Raw genomic sequence first — 27,917 nt, forward strand, 5'->3', positions numbered from 1 at the left:
CCACTGGAACATGTGCTTGGAAGATTGGGAGAATTTCTGAAAGATACATATATTTTTATTATATTTAGAATCCCAAATGGAAATATTAGACTAATTCTTTACACTTATTAAAAGCTCTAACATTTTTCAAATACTTGCATGTACATGATTACTCTTAAGTTTCCTGGTAAATGATTGCTCTCAGTGACATGACCATTTTTATTCAGTCCTAGATTTCTGTGACTGCATGTGCCAAACACTGTTGTTGGTATCTAAGGATTCTGTGAAGGAGATAAAAGGCTACTGCATTCAAGGAGTTTACATTCTCATGGTGGGAGGCCAAATCAACATATAAGTTACTAAGTAAATAAGAATTTAATAAAGTGATAAATATGAGAAGCAAAAAGACTAAAGACAAGGAAAGTGACAGCTTTGGGGGTGACGAAGGGGTGTGGCACTGGTTTTGCTTGGGTGGTTAGGAAACCCTTTTTGAGGTGTTGGCATCTGATCTGAATGATGGGTGACGACAAAGAGGCAGTTGTGTCAAGATTTAGGATGAGAGATCTTAGGTAGAGGGATGAGCAAGCACAAAGGTTGTGAGGTGGAAACAAACTTGGGTTTTGAGGGACCAAAAGTTGGCCACTGTGACTGGAGCATGATGGGAAATGAGGAAGCCGGATCCAGATCCAAAGGACCTGTAGGCCTTGGCACAAGGAGTGTATTTGTATTCTGATGGCTGTGGGATGCACCTGGAAGGCTTTATCCAAGGTGTGTTGTAATTCCATAAACCCTTTTCAAGAATCACAGCTTGCTAGTGTGTGGAGAGTGGACTGGAGGGGACAAGAGTTGACTCAGGATAGACTACTTGGAAGTTCAGGCAGTAGGTGGTGGCGTGGGGTATTGCTCTATTAGTGAAGATAGTAAAAATTGGTTGGTTTCTGGATATATTTTGGAGGGGAGCAGCCTAATAGGCTTGCTGATGGATTCAGTGTGAGGTGTGAGAGAAAAAGAATCAAGAATGACATTAAAGTTTTTGACCTACTCATTTGTTTAGAAAGTGTCCCCCTTTATTGATATAGGGGAGATTTGGGTGGAGCAGATCTGTGGGAGAATGTCAGTCTTCAGTTTTGACCATGCTGAGTTTGACTGTTGAAGTTGAGTAGGCAGTTGTACGTGAGTCCTCACTTACCAGAAGATGAAACTGAAACTGTTGGAAAGATGATGTGATTTGTCTAAGATAACATAACCACATAGTTAATTTTCCTTATAGACTTGACCCCAGTATCTAACATTTTTTCTCTGTGTTTCTTCATTCTGTTATTGCACTGTTTCTGTTTCATTGTACACTGGAAAGAGTTCAGGCTCAGAGTCACCAATTAAACTTTAAATTCTTAGGTTTATCATGATTTAGTTGTAATTGTTTCACTTCTGATTTTCAGTTATTGGCTGAGATAATGGAATGGAAGCTTGCCTTATCTATGTCTTACAGATTTTGTGATAATAAATGTGAAGACCCTTTGAAAGTAAAAGTACCACATAAATTCAGGGGATTTGTTCTTGTATTGTTTGCGTCAAGTGAACATAGTTGTAGAAGCAGGTGGATTTATTGACGTTGTTGATGGTTGCAGGTGAGAGCACAGAGCCGGGATAAGCAGATAGAAGAAAGGATGCTGTCCCACAGGCAAGATGACAACAACAGGCATGCAACCAGGCATCAGGTATGGGCCTTGTTAAAGCTCTGGCCATTCCCAGTTGGAGAGCCAAGTTTTGGATATCCTCTGCCCATGACTGTCTTTAGGTATTCCATGCCTCTTGTTTCCTATGGCATTGTGTCTAAATAACTGGTCTTCAGTCAAACTCAGAATCATATTTGTTTTTCAAATAGTAAATTTTCATGAAACCAACACTTCCACATCATAAATGAAGGAAGCATGCAATTTATAATAATAATAACAACAACAGATAATCCTGGTTATTTGAAAGATTCTACCTGATGCTCTATTTCCTCATTTTGCATCTACTTTTTAACCGATTGTAATTTACCTTCAAGCGCTTCTACTCTGCTGGAATGTTTCCAAGACCACCAGTGACTTTTCCTCAGCATTTGACATTGATTGTTGATGCCATTTTTCTTCTAATTCTCTCTTCCCTTGAATCCCAAGATGCTGCTTTACCCTAATCCTTCTGCTTTTCTGAACATTCATACCCACTGATTACACTCAGTTCCTTGTTTCTCCCTGAATGCCTTTGGTCTTTACTTTACTCTTGCTGGTTTTCTGCCCAAACTCTGTATTCCTATACCAAGAAGAAATGGTATTTACCCTTCAGGGCCTTGTACAATTCTCAGCTATTGTAGAAATTCTTCCCTAAACTTCTACCATTAATGCGTTACTTCTTCATGCATTCCCACTGTAATGTTCTCAGAATATTATTTGGCCTTGTCACATATTGTATATACATAGCTCATCATGTGAAATCTGTGTTTGAGGTTAGGCTATAGGTGGATAGCAGAGGAGGCATGGCGATGAGGGAGAAGAAATTTGGCTTAGGAGCCAAACACATCTGGATCTGAATACTGTGATTCTTTTACTCTAGCAGTGTGGTCTTGGACAGGGCAGCTAACTTCCCTAAACTTCATTTTCTTGTTAATAAAAAGGGGTGACTAATACCTGCCTGGCAGGGCAGTCAGCTAAATCATACATCTGACGTACCTATCCTCAGTGCTCGGGGATAAGCATCTATAAATTTGTGGTCCATCTTTGGTTCTATTCTCACTCAGTTTTACATTTTTATGTCAGTACTTGGAAAGCAGTAAGCTGTCACTAAATGCTTATTGAATTGAAGTGATCTTTATTTTATTCCTTTTGCTTTGGTGGAGACCTCCATCCTTCATTTATATTCTGTTTGGGTTCATATCAAAATAAGTCCATCCCTGAACTCATATTAACTGACAGCGCACTCGATTTGGAGTTTTAAAGTTGCCAGTACTTTAACATGGTGGTTGAAACACATCTGACATTCCTTCGCCACCCCCATTTTGTTGTCACTTTCATTTTGAAACTAATTACACGATGAGCTTTCTACCTAGCTTGCCACTCTTCTCCTTTTTTCCTATTAGGCACCATCTGACAGGCAGCTGCGATACAAGGAAAAGGTTGCTGAACTCAGGAAGAAAAGAAATTCTGGGCTGAGCAAAGAACAGAAGGAGAAATATTTGGTGAGAGAAAGTTAACTAATTAGCATGAACTTCTTTTGGTTTCTAAGCTTCTATCTTTCAGATTTATTGCTTGGTGTTCTCTCTAAGCAAAGGACTGTTCTCTGGCAGCTAGAGTTTACTATAATCCCCCAAAACTGGCTGTTATGAGTGGAAACCGGAGGTCTTTCAAAAACAAAATACTGTTAGAATTTAGATGAAAAAAAAAGTTCAGTCCTCTAGTTGTTTGTAAACTTTACTTTAGCTTTAAAGGGTTAAATTTACCCTCTCAAATGCCATGATAATAGAGATGTCTGTTTAAGGGAAAATAATCAAGCTATAGTCAGTCCACTTACTTTAATGGAAAAATAGAATTCCTACATAATAAAAGGTATTAATTTAATGATAGCATCTATAACTCTTTTTGTAGTATTTTAACTTTTTTTTCTAGTTTTAAAAGTAATGTACATTTGTAATAGAAAATATAGAACAATTAAGAAAAGTATACAGAAATAAATACTAATCCTACTACTTAAAAAATAACCAGAGTTATTAGCATTTTGGAATATAGCCTAGCTTTTTACATAATGCCTTATTTATAAAATTTGGTTATTACCATAAGTACAGCTTTGAATTCTGTTTTTTTAATATCTTGAACTACTTTCCTCATTTTTATTAAAAATTCATCAAGAAACTTTTGTATACTTTGGCTGGGTAGCTTAGTTAGAAGTCTGTTGTCCAGATGAATATATCAAGGTTGCAGGTTTGATCTCCTGTAAGAGCACATATAAGAATCAATTAATGAATGCATAAATAAGTGGAACAACAAGTTGATGTGTCTGTCTCTCTCTCTTCCTCTCTCCAAAGTCAGTCAATCAATAAAAAAAAACTTAAAAACATTTTGCGTAACTTTATTTTTTAAGTGAAGATTTACTTTATTATAAACCTACTAACAAATGCTTAACTATTGAAAATACAAAAAAAAAGAGAAAAATTACAATAAAAATTACCCTCCAAAATATAAATCACTGTTAATATCTTGGCATGTGATCGCTCAGTCTTTCTTTGATATTTTTTAAAATATATTTTATTGGTTTTCTTACAGAGAGGAAGGGAGAGGGCTAGAGAGTTAGAAACATCCATCAGAACCCTCCTGCACACCCCTGCAACCAAGGTACACGCCCTTGACCGGAATCGAATCTGGGACCCTTGAGTCTACAGGCCAACTCTATCCACTGAGCCAAACCAGTTAGGACTGGGTTTCTTTTTTTTTTTTTTTTAATTATTTCATGGAGGTGGAATGTTTGCTTATTTAGTCCTTAGATTATTAAAAGTATGGTTTGTGATTACTTAGGCCAGTGGTCGGCAAACTCATTAGTCAACAGAGCCAAATATCAGTACAATGATTGAAATTTCTTTTGAGACCCGAAAACCGACTTCTGTGTATGGGCCATGAAGTTTCAATCGCACTTAACAGTGCGTGTCCACAAGTGGTATTTTGTGGAGAAGCCACACTCAAGGGGCCAAAGAGCCACGGCTTGCAGACCACTGACTTAGACAGTCAACATGGCTTCGCTAAGACAAAAATATGCCAAACTGTATTTACTTTTTTGGTAGTCATCACTGTCTTGAAAATGGCCTTAAGAATAAATGGAGATGACGAATGTTAGATGAGTTGTGAGGGGTGGGGGGTGGGATTTGTGAGGAAGGACCCTACAAGGTTGTATTCTTCTCTTTGTGTTGTTCAATGCTTTTAATCTACAAATTGGGTAGAGGTGTAATGGTATGGTAATACATAATGCCATTTATAAAGTGTTTGTGCCAGGCACTGTGGCTATGTTGCTCCCATAATCTGTAGCAAAGATGGATGGTGTTTCACCTATTTTATAGATGGGAAACGGGTTCAGAGAGCTCATTCGCCAAGAATCACACTGGTAGAAAGAGTCTGCAGTAAAAGTTCCTGAAATTTATCTTACAAACATCTGCTTCCTAGTTGTTTAGGTGAGGTTATTTGGACCCAACCTTCCTGGTGAAAATGCTGGGTAGGATTTTTTTAAGTTAAAAAAAAAAAAAAGTTTATGAAAACTAGAATAATACTTAGATGTGTTCAAATTAAAAAAGATATACATCAGGTGGGCCCAGGTTAACCTTAAGAAAGTTGACTAGGCATACAGGTACTGTTGACTGGTTTCTTCATGTGCTAATATATGTGTAAAATCTGTAAATGTTGATCTTGGGACGAGCCATTCACTCCTCCTAACTGCCATTATCTTCTATTCTCTGGGTGGGAGGTGGAGTCTAGGATGGAGTGGGAAGGGCTAGAATCAAAGGTTTAAAAGGGTAGTTTCTCTTGTAGACTTTCTTTCCAGTGAAAGGATACTTGTAGCGAATGCCATGGTAAGATTTGATTCTTGTTTAAAACTGGATTCTTTTAATATTTCTAATTTTCTGACCGTTTCCTCTTGTTCTTGATTAGTATTTAGTAAGATATTTTTCTAAGGGCCAGCTTGTTTTTCATACATACTTCAGTGCCTTGGCCGGACGGGTAATGATGGGGAAGAAGTTCTAGGGAAAGAATTTACAGAACACTGTTTCATACAACTGTCCCTTCCTACCTGCAGATTTACCTTTCAGTCTAAAATCTCGGACTCTAAGGCTTTAAGATTGGTTTTTTTTGTTTTGTATTGTTTCTAAATGAGGGAGTTCCTACCAAGGTTTCTTCCAGATCTCAGGATTCCAGGAATCTGTGGAGCTTTTGGGTTTGTTATGTTTGTTTATACTGTGGTGCACATTTTCAGAGGGACAAAGGGGGAGGCATAGCATTTTATCCGTGAGGTGCTTGTTTAGAGATAGAGAAGAAGGAAACTCCCTTTTGGAGAGGTAGTACGAGCGGCTCCTTTCCCAGATTCGCCAGGGGGAGGATGGGCCTCTTCTGGCATTAGCCTACCTGATACATAGTATGCCTGCCGCATCCGTGGTGCCTGGTGTAGTGCCTGGCATAGCGTAGGCATTAGGAAGAATAGCTTGGCATCGATTGAAGTGAAATAGATGTGTTCTTAGAAGCAGAGACTATCACGCTCTCGTTGTTTTCCTAGGAACACAGGCAGACCTACGGGAACACTCGGGAACCTCTCCTGGAAAACCTGACGAGCGAGTATGACTTGGATCTCTTCCGAAGGGCACAAGCCCGGGCTTCAGAGGACCTGGTGAGTATCACTGAGGACCATTTGTGAAGAGCAGTTCGCCCAAGAAAAAGGACCGATGGTTTGATGGGAATGAATGTACCTTGCTGCTTGAATCCCTTTCCCCTTCCCCCAGCTATCCTTTTGGAGACTCTTTCCCTTCCCATTCATATTTAAAATTCATCACCCCTCCTCCCTTCACCTCATTTCCTGACGGGACCTGTTTGCTGGAGGTGGTTAGCTGGATAGAACAATAGGTTCCCCCTTGCCTCTAGCAATTTGCAATTCTGAGAACCTGTGGACTGGGAGATACCCCCTGTGGTTCTCTTAAACCGGAAACCCCCCTTTTCAGGAGTGCCTCAGCCCTATAGTGCTGCTATAAAGGAATAAAAAGAATATTGAAGAGGGATAATGGAAAAGGCTGTTGTCAGACATTTTAGAGTTAATCTTTTGACAAATCCAAGTTTTACATACTAAGCTGGTTTTCTGTTCTGGTTTTTATTAACAGTTAACATTTCGTTTTGGTACTATTGGTAGAATTTTCAGTAAGTTTGCTTTATGAAAATTGTGATTGATAAAATGGGTTGAGGGGATCTCTGTAAAGTTAAATGTCCTCTCTTTTGTTTCTTTAAATTGTATTGACTACTTCATTTAAAAACCCTCTGATACGCTTGTGGAAAGTTTTATAGGCGGCAGGGCTTGCTAGCCTTGGCTAGGCGGCTTTGCGGGTTTTCTCTAGGAGTACTCCGGCATCAGGACTAGTCTTTCTTAATGCTCTGTCCGATTGTGCTTTAAAATTCTGTAGCCTGCTGGAACCGGTTTGGCTCAGTGGATAGGGCGTCGTCCTGCAGACTGAAGGGTCCCGGGTTCCATTCCAGTCAGGGGCATGTACCTTGGTTGCGGGCACATCCCCAGGGGGAGGGTGTGCAAGAGGCAGCTGGTCGATGATTCTCTCTCATCGATGTTTCTGACTCTCTATCCCTCTCTCTTCCTCTCTGTAAAAAATCAATAAAATGTATATTTTTTAAAAAATTCTGTAGCCACTGAGTGGAGGTAGATAGCCAAGCATATTTTCTGCTTTCTGGATTTAAGATTTCAGAGTGAAAGCACTGTCCATGTTTCAGAAATACTTTTTAAAGTACCTAGGTTGAGAGGGTGGTATATGCCACATAGATGTACATAGGGCTGGAAATATGTAAAAGCACGTTCTAGATATTTTTTCTGTTTAATTTTAGAATGTTTTATAAAAGGTGGGGAGTTTATATTAGTCGTAGATTGCCTTTGAGAGTTCAGTTTGGCTCAGACTGGTAGGAACACAATTTTACCAGAGACTTGCTCTGATGTTCCAGAGAGGAGACCTCTGGGAAAGTAGCAGAGAAAAGCTGTTTTGTTTTGTTTTTTTACTGGGATCTATAAGCCTTCCTTACTATCCGTGGCCATGTAGCCATTCCTCTTCAGTTAGCTTCTTATGAGTTTAGAAGCCAAATGGGTCTTTTTTTCCCATAGCTTAGCATGATGGCGTTCACATAGGTTTACAAAAACGAAGGTGATTACAGTTGGCATGGGTTTGAACTTTGCAGGTTCACTTAAACATGAATATTTTTCAATAAATACTACAAATGTGCCGAAACCGGTTTGGCTCAATGGATAGGGCGTCGGCTTGGGGACTGAAGGGTCCTGGGTTCGATTCTGGTCAGGGGCATGTACCTTGGTTGCGGGCATGTCCCCAGTGGGGGGTGTGCAAGAGGCAGCTGATCGATGACTCTCTCTCATTGATGTTTCTAACTCTCTATCTCTCTCCCTTCCTCTCTGTACAAAATCAATAAAATATATAAAAATAAATAAATAAATAAATAAATACTATTAATACAAATGTATTTTCTTTTCCTTATGGTTTTCTTAACATTTTCTTTTCTGTAGCTTAAATTATTGTAAGACTACAGTATATAACATACTAAAAACGTGTTTATCAACTGTATGTTATTGATAAGACTTACAGTCTACACTGTATACTATTAGTGTTTATATTTTGGTGGAGTCAAAAGTTAAACGCCATTTTCAACTGCATGGAGCGCGGTGTTGGTGACCCTAACCCTCCATATTGCTCAAAGGTGAACTACAATTGTAAACCTCCTTTGACTTCTGATTTCTTCTTTGTAACAGGAGAAGTTAAGGCTGCAAGGCCAGATCACAGAGGGGAGCAACATGATTAAAACAATAGCTTTCGGTCGCTATGAGCTTGATACTTGGTATCATTCTCCCTATCCTGAAGAATATGCACGACTTGGACGGCTCTACATGTGTGAATTCTGTTTAAAGTACATGAAGAGCCAAACGATACTCCGCCGACACATGGTATGTTGCCTGGGGTTTCATGATCACGTTGGCAATAAGCAATAGGATCTCTACATTTTGACATACATCTTAATGGACAATTATCTGAGCATCTCTCAGTGGTCCACAGTAATGGGATGAAGGCATAGGAAATCAAGAGCCACATTTAGGGTGGTGGTACACAGCCTGTGGCTTGGCTGGTGCTGGCTGTCACTTAAAGCAGCCAGTGGTCTTTATCCACATCCCATCATACACATCTCCCTGTCTTTTTTCTTGCTGCTCACTCTTTTACATTGTTCCTTTGCATATGGATAACCTCTGCCTTTAGTTTTCAAAATAGACTTCATTAACAGAATGGGTTGTCCTTGGTACCTTCTGAAGTTGTTGAGTACTTTTTTTTTTCTTTTCCTTCCTGAACATGCTTCTTTTGGAAATAAAGACTTGAATCTGATTTTATTATTGACAAATATGCTTATTAGCTATTTTGCAGCTTTAAGCCACCTTTCTTTTTAAATCTTATTTCTATAGTCATAACATAATTTGGCTCTAGGGTGTCTCTCCTTCCCCTTCCATCTTTATTTCCCAAGGTTTCCATATGTTGAACCTCCATAATCCAGGCTCCCATGGTTTCTGTTCTTACATTCTTCTCCCCAGTTTGGTGATACTTTCTTTGTGTGTGTTTCCAACTCTGAAGCACACAACCTGTAGCATTGTGGCCCGACACCACTCCTGTGAAGGAAGCCCTTCAGACTCTGGCATGCTCGACTAGGGATGAGACTGGAGTGCTGGAGGGGCGGTGATGGGCAAAGACTGGTGGGGAGGGGGCACTAGGGCACAGGGGATGATGGTATCAGAAGGACTCATCTCCATGATTGTAGACCCTGGAGACAAACTAAAATATGGTGTTGCTATGTGAAAATAAGACTGATACTTTTATTGGTGTGAACTACTTACCATTTTCGCCATTTTTTTTCTTTTTGCTTCTGGTTATTTACTGACACTAACCAGTAAAACAGCCAAAGGGGGCAAGAATTAGTAATAGGTGGAGAAAACAGGGTCTGGATAAATCTGAAGGTTATGTAAGCATTCTGATTTTTTGAGGATCTCTACTGTATTATATGAATTATAAAAACCAGATTTTAGGAAATAAAAATCTGCTTTAAGCCATACTTCTGATTCCTATTGCTTCAGGCATAATCATTGAATTGGGTGAGTCCAGTTTGGTTTTTGTTTCTAAACAAATAATTGTGTTTGTTTTTGGGAAAAGCCACATGAGTAAAGGGGTGGTGGTAATAGGGACAAACTATAGATGGAACTTTCTCAAAGCAATTCCAGTTACTATTTGGATTTGCATGTGACAAATTAGGTCTTGATTCTTTTAAAAAATATATATTTTTTTATTGATTTCAGGGAGGAAGGGAGAGAGAGAGATGGAAACATTAATGATGAGAGAGAATCATTTACTGGCTGCCTCCTGCATAGCCCCCACTGGGAATCAAGCCTGCAACCTCAGCATGTGCCCTTGACCGGAATTGAAATCCAGACCTTTCAATCCACAGGCTGATGCTCTATCCACTGAGCCAGACTAGCTAGGGCGGGTCATGTTTCTTAAGTTGACCAAAAGTCATAATAAAATATAATGGAAAACGTTCTGGATATGTAGGTACATATGCTTTCTAAATGTATTTACATCAAACCTTTCAAGAATTCACCTATTTACAGCAGTGCTTTTCAACTGGTGTGCTGCAAGAACTTTTTAAAACATACAATAATTGACTATTTAGTCAGAGGCACTGACATCTTTCCCCTTAGATTGGCAACGCAATAGCCGTCTGTGCATTGTGAATGCCCTGTCTTAAACCATAAATATATAGGTCATATAATAGAGCTGCATCTTATTAGTCAGGTTGCATAATAAGTTTGCATCTGATTAGTTAATTCTTTCTTAGCGGGGGTAGGGGGTGGAGGGGCTTCTGGGGAGAGAGAAATGTGGGAGTGTAACATTGATCAGCTGCCTCCAGAACACCCCCAGGGAGGGACTGAGCCCTCCTGAGCATGAGAACCTTGGCATGTGACTTGGCCAGAATTGAATGAGCAACCTTTTTGGTGCATTGGATAGCGCCCAACCAACTGGGCCACACCAGCCAGAGCTGATTGGTTAATTCTTGGTACCAGAAATTCTTTTAAACAAGTGTAGGCCTGATTTTTTTTTAAAAAGTAACCTTGGAACAAAAAGAATAGGTAATTAATATTTTTTAAAAAATTATACCCTTTTTTTGGGTCAGGTTTGTAAAAAATATATTTTGGTGTGCTGAGGAATTTTAGTAATTAGTTTATGTGTGCCTGAGATGGAAAAGGTTGAAAATCGCTGATTTACAGCAATGGCTGACGCTGCTTTAAATCTATTAAGGATTGAGAGTAAGGAAAAGGGGTACCTTGTGCCCCCTTGTGGCCAAGTGCCCTTCCGGCGCTGCTGGGGGCCACCCTCCACCCCAGTCTGACCCAGCTTCCTGCTGCTCAACCAGGCTGCCTTGCTTCCCCCCACACTTTTTTTTTTTTTTTTTTTTTTTTAACAGAAGGATTTGCTCCTATTTCCTTATGTAACAAAGGGGATACTTGGGGGCAACCAGAGAAGTTATGGGTAAAGGTGAGAGTAAAGTACTTCTATCTTAATAACTCTAAGCTGCTTGAAATAAGCTGCTTAAGGATTTCCTGTTGTTGCGAGGCATTTTCTAATAAGCAAGGCTATTTTTATTTATCTGGCTTTCATGTAGTAGATGGTTTTAATCTCATGGATTGAAACGATGCCAGAATATAATCCGGAAAACTTATTTCAAACTGCTAGAAAATATCATAAATATATGACAGTGACTTAGAAGCCATAGGTTGTTATACTGAACAAATCTTGTTTTGCTGCATGTTCTCAGTGTGTTCAGCTATCTGTCATCTCAGCTGACTACAATTGTAGTTCTTTTTGCTTCTGAGCAGCAATCTTGCTGGGAAGGCTTGTTCCCCTGATGTCAGTTCCATCTCTTGCAGGCCAAGTGTGTGTGGAAACACCCACCTGGTGATGAGATATATCGCAAAGGTTCGATATCCGTGTTTGAAGTGGATGGCAAGAAAAACAAGGTAAAAAAAAGTGGTGACCTATGAAAGTGGGGTGGTTGTACATTGGCAGGTTTCAGAAGGAATTTGTTTTGTGTCCATCTCACCTTGTAAAGAAGATATAGCTCTTCTGTTGGCCAAAACACACACTTCTTGCTTCATTAACTGTAATGGTCTGATTTTAGGCCTTTATCTGATACGTTCAGGAGTCACTGGCCCACACATAAACTCTGTTTTTCTGCTTCCAGATCTATTGCCAAAACCTCTGCCTGTTAGCCAAGCTTTTTCTGGACCACAAAACATTATATTATGATGTGGAGCCCTTCCTGTTCTATGTTATGACAGAAGCGGACAACACTGGCTGTCACCTGATTGGATATTTTTCCAAGGTCAGCAGGATCTGGAGATTAAGAAGCTAATGGTTGGAGCAGGGTGATTGATGTTGGCACATGGGAACGCAAATCACTGGCAGTAAAAGGTCATATTCTGGATAATGATGACAGCCCTTCCCTTTTTAAAAAAAGGAAAATCCATATCCAAGATTATTTAATGAAAATGTGCCATTCTTTATTAAAAGCTTCTGGTTTTTTCATTTCTGGACTTACGGGTTGGAAATGCCTATTAATTACCAGCCAGAGCCCTGCCTACCAACCCACAAGCCCACAACGTGTAGTCAAGCCAACTCTCCTGGCTTTCCTCCCTTCTATGTTACTAGCTCGAAACCAGGAGTATATTTCTTTTGCTATATTTTTGGGGGGGAAACAGAACACAAAAACATTGGCTTCTTTCCATGATAATGCCACAGTGTCTTTCAAGACTCAAAGCCAGAATGTGTTTATGACTTTTTATTAAAAATATAGCTCCCATACCATACAAGTCACTTATTTCAAGTGTACATTGATTTTTAGTGTAGTCACGGAGTTGTGCAATTTTCATAACCTCAGTAAGGAAGCCTGTACCCATAGCAGCACTCCATTTCCACTGCACCCCTCCCAGCCCTTCTGTCTCTTGTAGACATTTTGCATAAGTGGAATCCTATTGTATATGATTGGATTGTTTTTGACCTCCTTCCAGAATGGGGACTTACTGTTTGGGATCTCTCCCTTCACCAGTAGGCAGTCAGCCCCAGCCCCCTTTTGAAAGATTGCTTTTGAAGGGAGCTGCTTTAGCCTGACTCGTCAGTCTAATCCTTTTGGCCCCACTCTGTGGCTATAAAGAGCCAGAGTCAGCCCCCTTAAGATGAGCCTGGAGGTCACAGAGCTGGGGAAACCCTGGGATTAATGGCTTTGGCCATCCTAGAGAGTAACAGCTGTGAGCGGACAGCCACTCCCAGGACTGGTTAGCCAGATACTTTGCAAGCAGCCTTATTTTGTATCTGTGGGACTGCTGACACCTTTAGTTTTAAACCCGTATGACCTGCTCATCTGTTTGCTCTTGATTCTAGGAGAAGAATTCATTCCTCAACTACAATGTATCCTGTATCCTTACTATGCCCCAGTACATGAGGCAGGGCTACGGCAAGATGCTCATTGATTTCAGTAAGTGAAACTGCTAAGCTCCGAATGGCAGGGAACATGTGAATATTGTCTTTTTTGTCCTGCGGTCTCTACAATTCCTGGTGTGTGGCCTATGTATGCTGATATTAAGTGAATGAGCAAGTTGGCAAAATCTGAATGTCATCAGTTGGTCTGGTACACATTGAATACAGGACCCTGAGCTTGGTAGCTGATAGTAGGAGATATAGAGGAGAATAAAGCAAGGTTGTTAGGATGATCCCAACTTGAGATTTATGAACAGACAGTATATGCATAAGACATCAAATCTGTTCGTGAACGTTGGGGGTTTCAGTTTTGTAAGGGCTTTTCTAGAGGCAGCCTGTAAACCTGATAGAGGCTTTGGGCCTCATCAATTGTGGCTTCTGTATTTGGGAATTTGCCTACTATTCCTAGAACTAGAACTTTATTTGAACCCCCCAAATCAATATTCTTGGCAGAATATTGGCAGCAATACTTTTGCTGTCCTTTGTGGATATGTGTGTAATACCAAAAAAGTCACCAAGCATTTCCACCTGAGGTCAAGGTGCCTTGTTTCAGCTCTCAGTATAATCAAGTGTTCTTTCTATGGTCTGTTAGTGTCACTTTTTCATGTTTTTGTTGCTGATTTTAAATGGCGCCAAACCTAGTGCTGAAATACTGTCTAGAAAGGATTTGATGTACATTATAGAGAAATATAAAGTGCATCAAATTATGCAACCACAGATAACAATTGCTATTAAAGTTTCTATTAGCCTTTCAGAATTTTTCAGTGTCTTATAGTCAATGCAAATACACATTCTTGCCCTTTTGCTACACAAAGGCAGCATACTATACTCTACAATAGCTATATAGTATTCCATTGAATGAATCTAATGGATACTGCAGAGACTTCCATACAACCTCCGTATTGGCACATGGTTCTTTTCTGTGAAGATGGGATATGGAGTTGCTTAAAAAAGCCTGTGTTTGTTCCCTGGCAGGTTATTTGCTTTCCAAAGTGGAAGAAAAGGTTGGCTCCCCAGAACGTCCCCTCTCAGACCTGGGGCTCATAAGCTATCGCAGTTACTGGAAAGAAGTGCTGCTTCGTTACCTGCATAATTTCCAAGGCAAAGAGATTTCTATCAAAGGTTGGTTTTTTACTCTAGAATGGTTGTTACCCAAGATGTTCACTCCACTGAATATTTTAACTTTTCCACTTGGCCCTATTCATGCTTTGTAACCTGCAAAGATAACGCCCCATCCTGTGTTTTATCTGGACCTTACAGAAGGCCCACAGAATATGGGTCTTAGAACTTGATTTCTGTAGGGGCCAAGAATGGTTTCTTGGTGTAATGTCTATCTTTTGGAGTTATTTGGACCGGTCAAATAATGCTTCATAAACTTTTTCTGAGCAGGTTGGGTTGAGTATCAAATGCTCCAACCATCTGGAGGCCCTTTGCACCTCCTGTAAGGGACAGGTCTTGGAGGGAGATTGTTTAGGGAGTCTGCATTTGGCAAGGTTCTTAGTGGTCTTCTATTTCAGAAATTAGCCAGGAGACAGCTGTGAATCCTGTGGACATTGTCAGCACTCTGCAAGCCCTTCAGATGCTCAAGTATTGGAAAGGAAAACACCTAGTTTTAAAGAGACAGGTCAGTTTTTATCACCTGCTTGCTCATTAATGAATGTTCCTGGAAGTCTAAAGAGCAAAGTGGGGCCTTAATAACCCAAGGCAGTGGTCTGCAAACCGAGGCTCGAGAGCTACATGCATCTCTTTGGCCCCTTGAGTGTCGCCACTTCAAAATAGTCTTGCCCAGGCCAAAAACCAACTTCTGCACATGGTCCACGAAGTTTCAGTCGCACTGTACATGCACGCCCACATGTAGCATTTTGTGGAAGAGCCACATTCAAGGGGCCAAAGAGCCACATGTAGCTGGTGAGCCGCGGTTTGCCAACCACTGCCCTAAGGGAATGTAACTGTCCCTTCCTAAAGGAGTTTGACTATGTGAACCTTTTTATATGGACTCGTTTCTTTAGCGTGCAGGGATGCTTCCATTGGCTTATCCTATCAGAAGCTTTTGGTAAGCTCCTGTCTCGTTTGGATGGCACTAGTTAAGCAGCTGTATGTTGTACAACACTTCTGTTATTCAATAATTTTCTTAGATTGGAGAAAATGACTCATCTGTAGAGGGGAATAAATAAAATCCAGGGCTTGTGAAAGTGGTTTTAAATTCCTTCCAGAAAGCCATCTCAAATCCATGTTTAACTTTTTAAAAATATTTTTTTATTGATTTCAGAGAGGAAGGAAGAGGGAGAGAAAGATAGAAACATCAATGATGAGAGAAAATCATTGATTGGCTGCCTCCTGCTTGTCCCCCATTGAGGATCCAGCCTTTGTCTCGGCATGTGCCCTGGAAACGGAACTGTGACCTCCTGGTCCATAGGTTGATGCTTTTCCACTAAGCCACATAATCTGGGCCATTTTAAATATTTTTAGTTGACTCATTTATAAGTATATAATTAGGGAAGATGAATAATGATTTTCAGCTATTACTAAGGCTATAGTAGGAAGAAATGGATTAGGTAGTAGTGAAGCATTTTGTAAATTAAAGATAATTTTTTACACCTTGTATGTTATTAAACCTTCGGTGATTCCTTTGCTGACAGTCATGTTGGAATTACAATATATATAATGCCATTTTAGTTTAATGTGTGTAATTTTCCCCATTTTTCTCCTCTAGGACTTGATTGATGAGTGGATAGCCAAAGAGGCCAAGAGATCTAATTCCAATAAAACCATGGATCCCAGCTGTTTAAAATGGACCCCTCCCAAGGGCACTTAAAGTCACCTGTTACTCTTGAGCCAGCGAACCCCAGCAGTAGGAATCCGTACCCTAGGGATCTGTCTGTCATTTCTGTTGCTCTTGTGATTGGCAAGTACAGTATCCTTTGGGAAGGCCATCCCCTCAGGACTGTCCTGGCTCCGACCTTCATGTACACTGCAGACGCTGGTTCTGAGGAACTGTTGTTTCGGCCTCAGTGAGGTTGCCCGGATGGGATCTATATTAGACTTGAGTGCAGGTCCCTCATAGCACTGACCCAAGGTGCTCTGTTTGGTACTGTACCTGTCCAGTCACCGGTCTGTCCTCATGTTCTCTAGCCCCATGAGCTGGTGTCGTGTCTCCTAAACTTGTCATAGTGCTTCTTGCCGCCTGGTCGCCAGACCTCCAAATACAGTTGCCACTGCCGGGACCTTTCCAATTATTCCTCACATGTGGTTTTTGGATGGGCAGGGAAGAGGTGACACTTTGAGTATGTGTGCTGGGAGGGGTCCATTCCTTTTGGATTTCATCTCACTTTAAATATTGTCCTCCGTTTTTATGGAATGACTTGTTTTTATCAGTATCAGGCTGACCAGAGCCAAATGCTTTTGAAGCTTCACCCAGGGATTAGTCTTGAGAACCGCATGTCATCTCTGAGTGAGATGGAGAGGGGAGAGGTGGTGATTCTGTGCTGAGTTCACCTGTGGGCAGCGGGCCACGTCTTGGTGGAAAGGAAAGAATGCTTTTGGCCTCACCAGAAAGTGCCCAGCGGTAAACGTTTTCTTCCCTCTTGACTCCATGCCCCTTTTTATGTTTGCAGGTGCCAAAATAATTTCCAGTTCTCCCTTTTATGCTGTATGTTAACTGGTTCATTAACTGCAAAACCATTTTCACCAGTACCAGTCTGCTATAGCACACCTTCACTTCCACATAAGTTGCACTGATTTTTGTCTGAACATCCTCCGAGAAGTGGAAACTAATTGAGAAGTATCTCCACCCATGATTCAACCAGGCGGAATGGCCACCCCGCCCAGGTGTGCTTCTCTGTTCCACAGTGCCTCACCTCCCTCTAGGCTAAGCTTACGCTCATCCAAGAACTCCTCCATTTCCTTTTTGGGGTTTGCCACCATCCCCCTCTTCTCTGACCTCCTCTCTTTGGTGGTATGTAAGTGAAGGAAGAAATGCTCCCTCTAATTTCTCTCTGGCCCATTATAACCTGCTATTTGGGGGCAGCTTTTGATGTCTGACATGTCACCCTTCCCAACCTGATCGCCTATAACACTGCTGTCTTCGTGCGGAGCCCTCGCCACCATCCCGACTCTGGTCATTGTGCCTTTCTCTTGTCATCTCTGTACACTACTTACTATTCACTGTGGGTTGGGGGAGCTCATTTTAAGCATGTTCAGTGGCAGCTCCCTGCCAATTTCAGTGTCACTGTTAAAATTTTATCCAAAAGCAACTTCACTGGGGGCTCTCTTAAAGGGTAAAGGCCTTTTAGTGAAGCTAACCCTTCCCCACCTGTGGTAGAATGTGCTGTTCTATATCTACTCAATAAAGCATGTTCTCTGCTTAAGTCTGTCTCTCCCAGGAGCTCTTATTCCGGAGATGGTGCAGTTCACCTGCTACTGATAGGAAATGCACTTGGGATCTGTTTTCTCTAGCGGTAAACTTTCGAGGGACGTGGTTTGTGGCTGTGGGGTGTCTTTTCTCTGGGACGCAGCCTATCTGCAGAGGGTGTGCTTACTCTGAACCTGTCCAGGTGGTGGGATAAATTCTCTGCCTGCCTTTGGTTCCAACTACTAGGTATGTGTAGCAAGGATTAGTCAGTATTATTCATTTTTTTCATTAAGTTCATTTTCCTCTGTTTTCAAGGGCAAATGAATCAGTAGAGAGTTAGGATAGATGGTCTACAATTAATGGATGCTTGTGGGAAGGTGGGAATAGGTGTTTCCTTCTCATCTCCAGGCTCATTAGCCAGTAGTGAGCTGTATCACCTCTCATCCTTGACTCTCGGGTTGCCAGATTCCTGAAAGTAGCTCTATTTTCCTATTTTCCTGCAGCGTTTACCCAGTACAGGGGAAGGGAGGTTGGGCACTTACCTCTATGATGGAAAGGAGGAGGGTGGGGATTGTATTTGCTGGGGTGGTTTTGCTCACCATGGCCAGTAGTGGTGAGAACCCATCCCTGCGGGCAGCTAAGGGTCCTCCTTTGTGTGTCACTTGGGGGTGGGAGGTGGCAGGAAGAGAATCTTAAATAAAATGATGCTTAATATTTTTCTTAGTATATGCTGTGTGCCCAAATCTCACTGTTCTAGATATTTGCATCAAAGGGAAATTATGCTTTCACATTTTGACACAGTTGAAGTCGGTAACATTGACCATGGGATTGGGATGGTGAAAGGTCAAACACTTGAAGCTTTATACACAGTCTGGGTTCCCAACCTCTACTGATTGTCACCCCCTTTCTTTTCATATGGATACAGTAACTTCTCAACATCAATAAGTTCTGTGCCTTTAAGTGAAATTATGTTACCAAAACCAGTTGTATCATAGCTAATTGATATAAACAGAGTTAAGTTTCTGCCTCATCTCGTCAACTTACAACAAAATATCCAATAACATAGAATGAAATGGTGTCATTCAAGGTCCTGCTGTAAAAGGAAGATTTCTCTGGTTTAAATCACAGGAACAGTGTTAAACTTTCAGTAAAACGGTCCATACCCTCTGACTCCTTTTTTATCTGCACGAAAGAATCCCAGCTGCTTAGGCTCCTTCATGAGAAGAGCAAGTCTGGCCTTATTCCTGTATCCAGCTCCTGACTTATCATCCTCTCCTCGTTAGATTTCCTTGCTGTAACCACAGGCTCCCTTGCTTCTAGTGGCTTCCACTGCAGGAATAATAATGGATCTGGTGAAAACTTTTGGATAAAGGATTTTAGTTGATTCTTTAAGCAGCAGGTGGGGACCAGAGACTAACCAGGTAGTAAAAGCTATGCACATTCTGGCTCTGCTGCTGATTTAGGAATAAACTGTTTAGTAAGCATTGGCCCTTAAGTGGCTTCCTTCAGTCCTCACACATCACTGCAAGGTGGGTATTCTGTCCCTTTTCCACATGAGAAAATTTGCGGCTCAGGTCTTGTTGCTGAGATGCAGGAACGGAATGAGCCCTGGTTCTCAGATTCCAAATTCCATACTTGACAGTGCTATCTGGTCGCCTCTGTCCCTGGCTGCCCATTTCTCAACAGTGAATGAGTCATTTAATTTTTAACATTGTGTACCCTTGATAAAGCAAGACGATGGTTTGACTTGTCAGCTTCACTTTATCCCTTTAGTTCTGGACAGGCCAAGCTGGGGTTAGGAATGTCCTCAAGTGAAGTTCAAGGTCAAGATTGGAACTACATATGAAAAGCCAGTATAGGGAAATGGACCACAGCTTGCTTACAGTACACATTCCTTCTGGAATAGGAAACTACTGAGAAGTGGCTTTTGGGATCTAAGTGACTTTCAGGGTGGTCCTACACACGCCTGCCAAATGACATTAAAGAGACTGGTTATAAGAGGTGCTAAGACAAGCAGCTCAGCTCAGCAGTGATCATTGCTTATGAAAATGTAGGTATTGAGTCTAAAATTCACGTAATGAAACCACACATTTGTGTATAGCTGAAAAATAGAGCCCTCGAAGTCCATTCCTGGACGGGGGTTAAGCGAAAGCAGGGATCTGCCTGCCTTCCCAAACAGAAAGACATAGCTACCCTATTTCCCCTAAAATAAGACAGTGTCTATATTAATTTTTTCTCCCAATGTTGCGCTAGGTCTTACTTTCAGGGGATGTCTTATCTTTCCACACGCTAAGTCTTATTTTCAAGGAAACACGGTAGTTCTTGGTGTGTGCAGGCTCAGATGACCCATTCAGTGAGGGAAAATGACAACTTGGGAGAGGCCTGGCTTTGGACATTATTTTCCTGCAGCCTTGCAGGTGCACGTATGTAGAAAACTACCGGGATTTTGCTTGTTAATGAAAATAAACTAAATGTGATGTGTGCTAGGAGTTCTAGGATTTTAAAAACTATTTTAGCTATGTGTTGGAACCATGCAATGATAGTTGGATCTCCACTGGTTTTACCTCAGCATTTTTTTTACACAAATTGGTGTGGCATCCTCTTTCAGACTGCTTCCTAGCGTTGGGGCAGTATCATTGCCTGCTTCCTTTGTGGCTTCTTCAGCAAATACCTGTAAACATTACTGAGGAAGAAAGGACTGTCCAGTGATGAAGTGTCCCTGGTGCTGAACTGCCAGTTGCATCTTGTGCAACACTTACAGACGCAGGGGACACCACCACTGCTTCGGGTTTGGGGTTTGCTTATTTGTGCCCAAGAGGAGAAAATAACCTGTGCCATTGCACAACTTTGGCTCCGTTGCCCTCAGATCTGTCAGATATAAACACCTTTGTTCTTGACAAATCGTTCATTCCAAGAAATTCGTCTTAACTGGGTATTTGTTTCTGGGAAGAGCTCACTTTATATTTACTCTGTTCTGATGTTATTAGAAACCTGCACTCATCTCACAAAAGAGGCACAGTCCATCACCTCCAGAGATGGCCAGTATGTCCCTTCTCGTGTGTGGGCTGGACTTCTGACTAAATGTGGCAGAATAGCCCTAAGCATCCCGGGGTCCTCTGTGTCTCACCCGCCTATAAACCACTGGGCAGGGACAATGGTCTCCCATCAGGCTGGGGCTCCCTGAGGGTGGCAAGTGCTTCATTCCTCTGGATCTCTTGAATGCCCAGGGAATGACTGACTGCCTGTGCCCCATCGTCAAGCAGTTACCCTCTACAAGAGAATTGATGAAGGACCTGGGATCCAATTCTCCAACTCGGAAGCCACATGGATTTGGGTCCTTGAGTCCATGACTGAGTAGGGAGAGTATGTCTGCATTCAGGCTGGGCTCTTGGCCTTCCTGTGCTGCAAACCCGTTTTCCCATTCAAGGGTGGGGATCAGGCTGTTAGTATTGCCCTTTGCAATTCTGGGAAAGGCCGCCTGGCCTGCTGATGTGACAAACTGCTGGGCACGGTGGAGAGCCCAGGCCACTTCTGCCCTCTGCCCTGTCCTGGAGAAGCCATCACTGTTCATTCCTTTATTGAGCCCCTACTATGTCTGGGCACAGGAGATAGAGAAGGGGCGGGACAGACTCATCCTTATGCAATGATATAAGAGTACTGAGGGAGGACAAAGTCAGACCAGCACGAGACTGTGACAACAGTGCCCGTGTATGCATGGCCGCTTCTTGAGACCGAGAGTCCTGGGACGGATACCACGGTGAGCCTGGTGGGACATGGCAGTGCTGAGCACAGGACAGACACAGAGAAGAGAGTTGGCCTGGCCGGCTGGTCGCTATAGCATCCAGGGATGGAGAAGGGTTTTCATTTCTGGGAAGCATGTGATGGGGCTCTCCCTCTGACCCGTGGTCCTCATGCTCAGCCTGGGAAGAGTTTTGTACATGGACGGTGGTTAAGGGAGTGTTGCCTGGCTCTTCCACCCTTGGAGGCCTTCCCTAGTCATTCCATTCACGGCCCTTCATTTCCCGAATTCATGTTTCCGGCTGTAGATATCTATGGTGACCCAATTACAGACTTATCTGCCACATCTTCCATTATTCAGTCATACGTGCCTCAGGAGCATGGACAGAGCCAACCCTCAGGTGTCCTCTGTAAAGGAAGGGACATGGAAAGCCAGCATTAAAATCCCAAAGGCCCTCCTGGGGCGTGGGAAGTGCCTTGGACAGGAAACAGGAAACACATCTTTAGCTCTGGCTCTGTTACCGGCTCACTGATGACTTAGCATTCCTGCCCACATTCTGCATGGGGACATTCATTTCCATTTTAGTATCGGGGTGACTCCCATGGCCCTTCAAATGGAATGGCTCACACACTTAGGAAAAAATCTTGGAGGAAAGTAGAAGATTCCCCCATCTTTATCCCCAAGAGCCTGTGTTGGAAGGAGCAGGCGTTCTGTTAGGAAAGTGAGAGACCTGCTACCTGACGGTGGGAGGGTTCCCACTCTAGGGACCCCAGCCATGGGACCCAGGAGGACAGTGTGGTGTGCCAAGGATACCATCATGCCCAGGCCAGGGAAACCAGCTCCGTCTGGGTAGGGCAGGTGGTCAGGTAAGGAGAGATGGAGCTAAAAGTTAAGTGAGAGCAGCCTCGAAGGATGTGGTAAGTCCTTAGGCCATTGGTCTTGATCCTGAGAGCACTGGGGGTGAGGGGTAGGAAGGGAGAGGGTGGGGAAATGCTGGTTGATTTTCTTTTGGTTTTGTTTTCCCTTTTCACCAAAGAGTTCTAGGCTGCTCAGATTTGCTCTTTTAAGATCCTTGAGGGTGCAAGGTGGGAAATGGATTGATTCATTTTTCCAATTCTAGGCTTTAGGTAAAAATTCTCCAAGGTAATTTTGAACCTTTGGCAGAACCGAATTCATCCCGGCTTCCTTGTCCCTGCACCTACTCCCTAGGCGTGCACAGACCACCAGGCCTGAGGAAACAACCAGGAAGCAGAGCATGTGGCCAAACCACGGCTGGCCCCACCCTTGGCAACGCCAGCCTGGCATGTGTGCCGTTGGCCAGAGATCCTCCCTGGCTTGTTAGAGGCCAGGACGACTCCACCCTCCCCAGGGAGCATGCAGAGGGAAAGGTCTGGCCAGCACTCAGCCGTTTTTCTCTTTGGCTGGGTAGGAGGAATTCCTGGAAAAAAGGGGAGAAGGAATAAGGGCTGCACGGCTCCCCTGGGGGCTGGGTGAGGTGGGAAGGGCTCTGTGGGGCTCAGTGCCTGAGCTGGGTCCTCAGTGGAATTGCGGGTACTCCCCATTGTCCTCGTGTGGCTGAGTGTCGTGGCTGCTCCTGCGGGGAGGCAGTGTGGAGGAGTGGGAAGTCATTGGCACCAGGCTCTGCTGGGGCATCCTTGCAAACACACTGAACTCATCTGAACCTTAGTTTCCTCACCCCTGGTGAAGGGACTGTGGTGAGATTTAATCACATGTGAGCATAGTAGGCGCTCAATAGATGTTCCTCTTATACTCCTACCCTCTGCTTCCCATGGGTTGTTGGATTTGGAAGAGAACTCTGAAGTGGCCTGGTCTAAAACTCATCTTGTCAAGGAGGAAACCAAGGCCAAAAGTGTTTGGTAACAAGTTGGTTTTCTCATTTTTATATTTTTTATTATAAAAGCAGTCTTTGAATACTTCCCCACTATAAAAAGAACATGCACTGTAGAGGCTTGTACAGTAAAAATTAAAGACCCTCTCTACTCTCCCTCATCTCCACTTCCTGTCCTAGATATAATGACTGTTGACAATTTGATAATCCTCCTCCTAGAACTTTCTCTATGCATGTGTATGTATGTTTGTGAGTATATCATTTTTTAAAAAACAAGTAGGTTCCTGTCATACATGTTGTTATATAACTTGCTTTTTCCGCTTAACCAGTATCTTGGAGAACTTTCTGTAACTTTCCGCAGATCTGCCGCATCCTTTTCAATGGCCACACAGGCTGTATATGGATGTGCCTAATATATTTTGACCAGGAAGCTAGGGTTCTGGCTCAGGAAATCTGGCTCCAGAGGATCCAAAGCATTTGCCTCTACCCTTAGGGTGACTATATTCCCCTCCTGAAGGCTTTTTATGTATTTCTAAATTCTTGCTATTATAGACACGTCAATGAATGCTCGGGTACAACCTCAGGATTATATATTTCTACTTGATAGATTCCCTGATTCCAACTTTGAGGACAATTGTGAACATTTCCTCTAAATAGACAGGTTGTAAAAGTGCTGGGTCTTTCATACCCTCACCAACACCACTTTAAAAAAATTATATATATAATGTTAACCATAAGAAAAAAAACTGCTCTCTGTCCAGACTGTTATATCCTTGTCCCTCCCCCTCCCCCTCAACATGATTCCCACGTTGAGGGCTCTCTCAGGGAACGCGGGTTCATTTTAATAATTCTATTGGTGTTCGGCTGGCGTGCCTCAGTGGTTGAGCATCAACCTATGAACCAGGAGGCCACGGTTCAATTCCTAGTCATGGCACATGCCAGGGGATCCCCAGCGTGGGGTGTTCAAGAGGCAGCTGATCAATGGTTCTCTCTCATCATTGATGTTTCTACCTCTCTTTCTCTCTCCCTTCCTCTCTGAAATCAATTAAAATATACTAGTATTTTTTTAAAAAATTTAATTCTATTGGAAACAAATAGAACTAGAAAGCTTGGATTGTGGCTTGCTTGGGTCACATCTAGTTACTGATCTGTAGCTCCAAATCCATCCACAGTATCGAAGGCAATGACACCAAATGTGCAAAACATTGACCTCTACCCTTAGGGTGACTATATCCCCATATGCCAGACATATCCCAAGTTTACCTGGTGGAGTTAACACTCTTCCTGCGTCCTGGTTTGGATAATTTATGTGGACACTCTACCCCACCCCACCACATGAGCGACCCCTACTGGCCTGGAAGTTAGGCGCGGGCTTGGTAAAACACCCTCCCAGAATCACTCCTGCATGGGCTGCTCACCTCACTCCTGCTCTGTCACTCACCTCGCGCCTACTTCCCCATCAGCGGAAAGAACTGGCTGGCTTGGTCCCTCTTCACCTCCTGCAGCTGGAGCTGAATGCTGGGGACAGCACCTTCCTGAAAAAGCAGAGTTTGTTAGAGCGAGAGGAGGGCTGGCGGGGAGAGAGGGAGGGCCGCCTAAGCAATAACCGTTTCAGTGACATTTGCTCTGTGCTAGCACTGGGCTCTTGTGCATATATTACACAATATTATGCAGAAATAATAATTTATAGTCAACATTTCACCCACTGTATTCCTGGCTCTGTTCTAAGCACTTTAACATTAATTCTACTTGATCCTCACCAAAACCCCATGATGTAAGTACTATTATGGTCACCATTTTATTTATTTTTTTAAAAAATATTTTTATTGATTTCAGAGAGGAAGAGAGATAGAGATAGAGAGAGAGAGAGAGAGAGAGAGAGAGAGGGAGAGAAACATCAATGATGAGAGCGAATCCTTGATCAGCTGCCTCCTGCATGCCCCATCCTGGGGATGGAGCCCGCAACCCGGGCATGTGTCCTGACCGGGGGAGAGTGACAGTGGGTGACATTCATTAGACCTTCTTCACGTCTCTGCACCCCCAGTGCCTGGCACAGCGCCTGGCAGAGGCTCAGCCCGTGTGGGTTAAAGAACGCTGAAAGGGTCTTTCTCTGACAGCGGGAAGAGGATGGGGTCACCTTTTCCAGGAAGGCTGGAGACAGGGGTGAGAGAGCAAAGTGATGAAGTACCTGCCAGGAGGATGGGAGCTGGGGGAGTAGGAGGATTGGGGGCTTCCTCTTCCATCCCCAATTCACCCTCACCCCCTGCCCTGAGCTCCAGGTACCAGCAGGGACCTGTGCAGAAAACCCCCATTCCCCTCATAGTTCTCTTCGTCCCAACTTCTAGGACCAGAAGTAGATTTTTTTCTAAGATTTGGACCCCTTCCCATCTGTCTCCACCCCGGGACATCAGTGGCTGGGGCAGCTTCTCAGACTGGAATCGCCTGGCCTGGCCAGGAACCGGAAAAGTCTCTTTGGAGATTTGGAGCCATTTCTGGAAAGCTCATGAAAACCACTGCGCCCCAGTAAAAGGCGGCATCAAATACAAGCTGGGGAGAACGGCTATTTATAAATTACATAAGACTCACCTTTCACCCACTGGGTTTGGGGAGGGGGGTTCTTAGGAGACATCCTTCTCTTTCACTCGGGAAGGACTCCTGCCCCCCTCTAAGCCCTCTCCTTAGCCACGTAACCCAGTCACCCTTGAAAGCACTGAGGGCAACTGCAGGCAGGGAGCCTGGGAGCTAGGGAGGGGATCGGATGGCCCCTGGCAGTGCCTCCACGCCTCCCGTCACCTCAGCCCTGTGTCCTGGGAGGCAGAGGGAGGGGTGTTACTGAGAAGAAAGGAGAAAAAGCAGTGGGCCATCTGCTCAGTGAGGTGCGTGCAGGGGGTGAAGTTTATGATGCTCCATGTGGTTGCCTGGGGAGCCCCCGCCACAGCTCGGCTGCCCTATGCCTGGCTTAGGTCCCCTGGTGTTTGGCACAGACGCCTTAAAGCTTGAAAAATACCGTGAGGATCAGGGTGTTTGCCCCCATCTTTCTGGTGAGGAAACGGATCTCCAGAGAGCAGCAGGGACCTCCCCGAGCTCACACGAAGTCCGTGGAGAAGCTGAGACCTGAACCCAGGCCTCCCCGTCCTTTTGTCTTCTCAACTGCACACACTGTCACGCTCAGACACACCAGGAAGGAAGCTCGCCGTGAAGGACTGTTCATTCGATGGCTGTTCCCGTGGCCCCGTGTCCTCACCGTCCTGGGACTAGGAGGAGCCAGGCTTGGCCTTGTCCCACTGTCCATCCTCCTGGAAGCCTTCCCTGAGCACCAGTCCTGGGGGCCCCTCTCCCCCATGTGACCAGAAGCTCCCCAAGGTCAGGATCTTTGACTCTCCTACCGCATGGGGTGGGGCACAGGTGCTGGGTCCCAAACCTCTTGATTTCTCCCCAGCATTTGTCAGGGAAGGAGAGTCCTACTTGTGAGACAAAACAGGGATCCTGCCCAAGTTGCTTCCTTTGAAATTCTGAAAAATGTCTTGATACCCAGATACACAGTCAGACCTTGGGCAAGGGGTGCAGTTGTGCTTCTGAAGGTGCATAACCTTGGACAAAAGACTTGACCTTTCTGTGCCCACTTTTCCTAATCTAGAAAGTGGTACTTTCCCCATCAAGTGGATATGAGAATTAATGTTCATGAGGCATCTAGGACATATATGTTAAATAGGTGTTAAATAGGTCCTCTCTCTACCCCCCACCTCTACTCCCCCTCTCCCATAGGCAGGTGTCCCTTTAGAGCTCAGTCAGGCGAAGGGCCATGGCCTTGAACCCACCTACAGGGGGAAATCAGACCGCCTGCCTTTCTGGACAGCCTGCTCTCCTGCAGCCACGGAGGGGATCTCCACCCCTCCACCACGGACCACCCCCTGCTTTCCCCCAAAGTTACCTCCAGGGTCACGGCTACCAAAGACCCTGCTTTGGTGCCACCGAGTGCCAGTTCCTTGTCACCTGCCACAGTGCAGGCAAGCAACCCCGTCAGGAGAAGCAGAGGGAGGCAGAGCAGCATGGTGAGTGAGGCTCTGGGCTGGGACCCTCTCAGCCTGAAGAGCCGCCTCCAGCAGGCCCGTCCTCTCTCTGGCTCCTTTGTAGGTGAGGGAGGCTCAGCTACCCCGCTTCTGCCTTCCTTCCTCTTATCAGACCTCCCAGGGACATTTCCTGAGACTCCCCGCCCTCCCTCCCAGCTGGAGAGGCCGGCGATATCAGAGGAGGGACCAGACCTCTCGCACCACCGCCCCCAGCAGGATCCCAGGGCTTAGCGCTCTGATGCAACAGCCGCCTCGCCGTTGGCTGCTTGCCCTGTGGCGGCAGGTGCACAATGGGGCAGTGTGTACGACCAGCGCTTCCAGCTTCCTGACCGGAGGCCCAGGGGCCTTGTCCTCTTGGAAATGGGAGGGGAACTGGCTGGCTCCTCCCTCCCAGGTGACCTGCCCCGCCCTGAGAGAGGCCTCTCCCTGGAACTTAGCCAGGGATCCACCACTCCTCTCTCCTTCCCATCACTGAGCCCTGCTTCCTTAATGTTCCCCCTCTGCCCATAGACCCCCTAGAAACACAGGACTTGCCCCAAGGGGGATAAGGAGGCTCCTCACACGTGGGAACTGGG

At 44.0% G+C, this 27,917-nt stretch overlaps 2 protein-coding genes across 8 annotated transcripts in view; one reads left to right on the forward strand and one right to left on the reverse strand.

Moving 5' to 3' along the window:
• The window catches only part of KAT7 (lysine acetyltransferase 7), a 26,311-nt gene extending 8,611 nt beyond the window's left edge, over positions 1–17,700 (forward strand). For 3 of the 7 annotated variants that reach the window (XM_045586081.1, XM_045586083.1, XM_045586084.1), the window contains 11 exons: positions 1,608–1,697; positions 3,098–3,196; positions 4,278–4,346; positions 6,268–6,378; positions 8,518–8,709; positions 11,728–11,817; positions 12,042–12,182; positions 13,238–13,331; positions 14,309–14,455; positions 14,851–14,957; positions 16,047–17,700. In XM_045586081.1, coding sequence (XP_045442037.1) covers positions 1,608–1,697; positions 3,098–3,196; positions 4,278–4,346; positions 6,268–6,378; positions 8,518–8,709; positions 11,728–11,817; positions 12,042–12,182; positions 13,238–13,331; positions 14,309–14,455; positions 14,851–14,957; positions 16,047–16,148 — 1,242 coding nt within the window. In that variant the 3' untranslated portion in view covers positions 16,149–17,700. The remainder of the gene's footprint in view (positions 1–1,607; positions 1,698–3,097; positions 3,197–4,277; positions 4,347–6,267; positions 6,379–8,517; positions 8,710–11,727; positions 11,818–12,041; positions 12,183–13,237; positions 13,332–14,308; positions 14,456–14,850; positions 14,958–16,046) is intronic. The other 4 variants (XM_036451706.1, XM_036451708.2, XM_045586082.1 and 1 more) reach the window with 3 other exon arrangements.
• Positions 17,701–22,837: 5,137 nt separating this feature from the next.
• On the reverse strand, positions 22,838–27,561 carry TAC4 (tachykinin precursor 4). The gene is made up of 3 exons (XM_045586087.1): positions 27,204–27,561; positions 24,714–24,807; positions 22,838–23,017 (listed from the first exon to the last, which is right to left on the reverse strand). Exons 1-2 carry the CDS (start codon positions 27,321–27,323, stop codon positions 24,721–24,723), a joined length of 207 nt encoding a protein of 68 aa, XP_045442043.1. The 5' UTR covers positions 27,324–27,561; the 3' UTR covers positions 22,838–23,017; positions 24,714–24,720.
• Positions 27,562–27,917: the final 356 nt, after the last annotated feature.

The sequence above is a fragment of the Pipistrellus kuhlii genome, unplaced genomic scaffold, assembly GCF_014108245.1.
Source record: "Pipistrellus kuhlii isolate mPipKuh1 unplaced genomic scaffold, mPipKuh1.p scaffold_m20_p_22, whole genome shotgun sequence".
NCBI classification, from domain to species: Eukaryota; Metazoa; Chordata; class Mammalia; order Chiroptera; family Vespertilionidae; genus Pipistrellus; species Pipistrellus kuhlii.

What these genes read in the sequence shown, in the direction of transcription:
- TAC4 (XM_045586087.1), bottom strand. Translation starts at nt 27,323, where the DNA reads ATGCTGCTCTGCCTCCCTCTGCTTCTCCTGACGGGGTTGCTTGCCTGC. An exon ending in TGGTAGCCGTGACCCTGGAG is followed by an intron (nt 24,808 to 27,203) that starts GTAACTTTGGGG and finishes CTGCTTTTTCAG; the next exon opens with GAAGGTGCTGTCCCCAGCAT.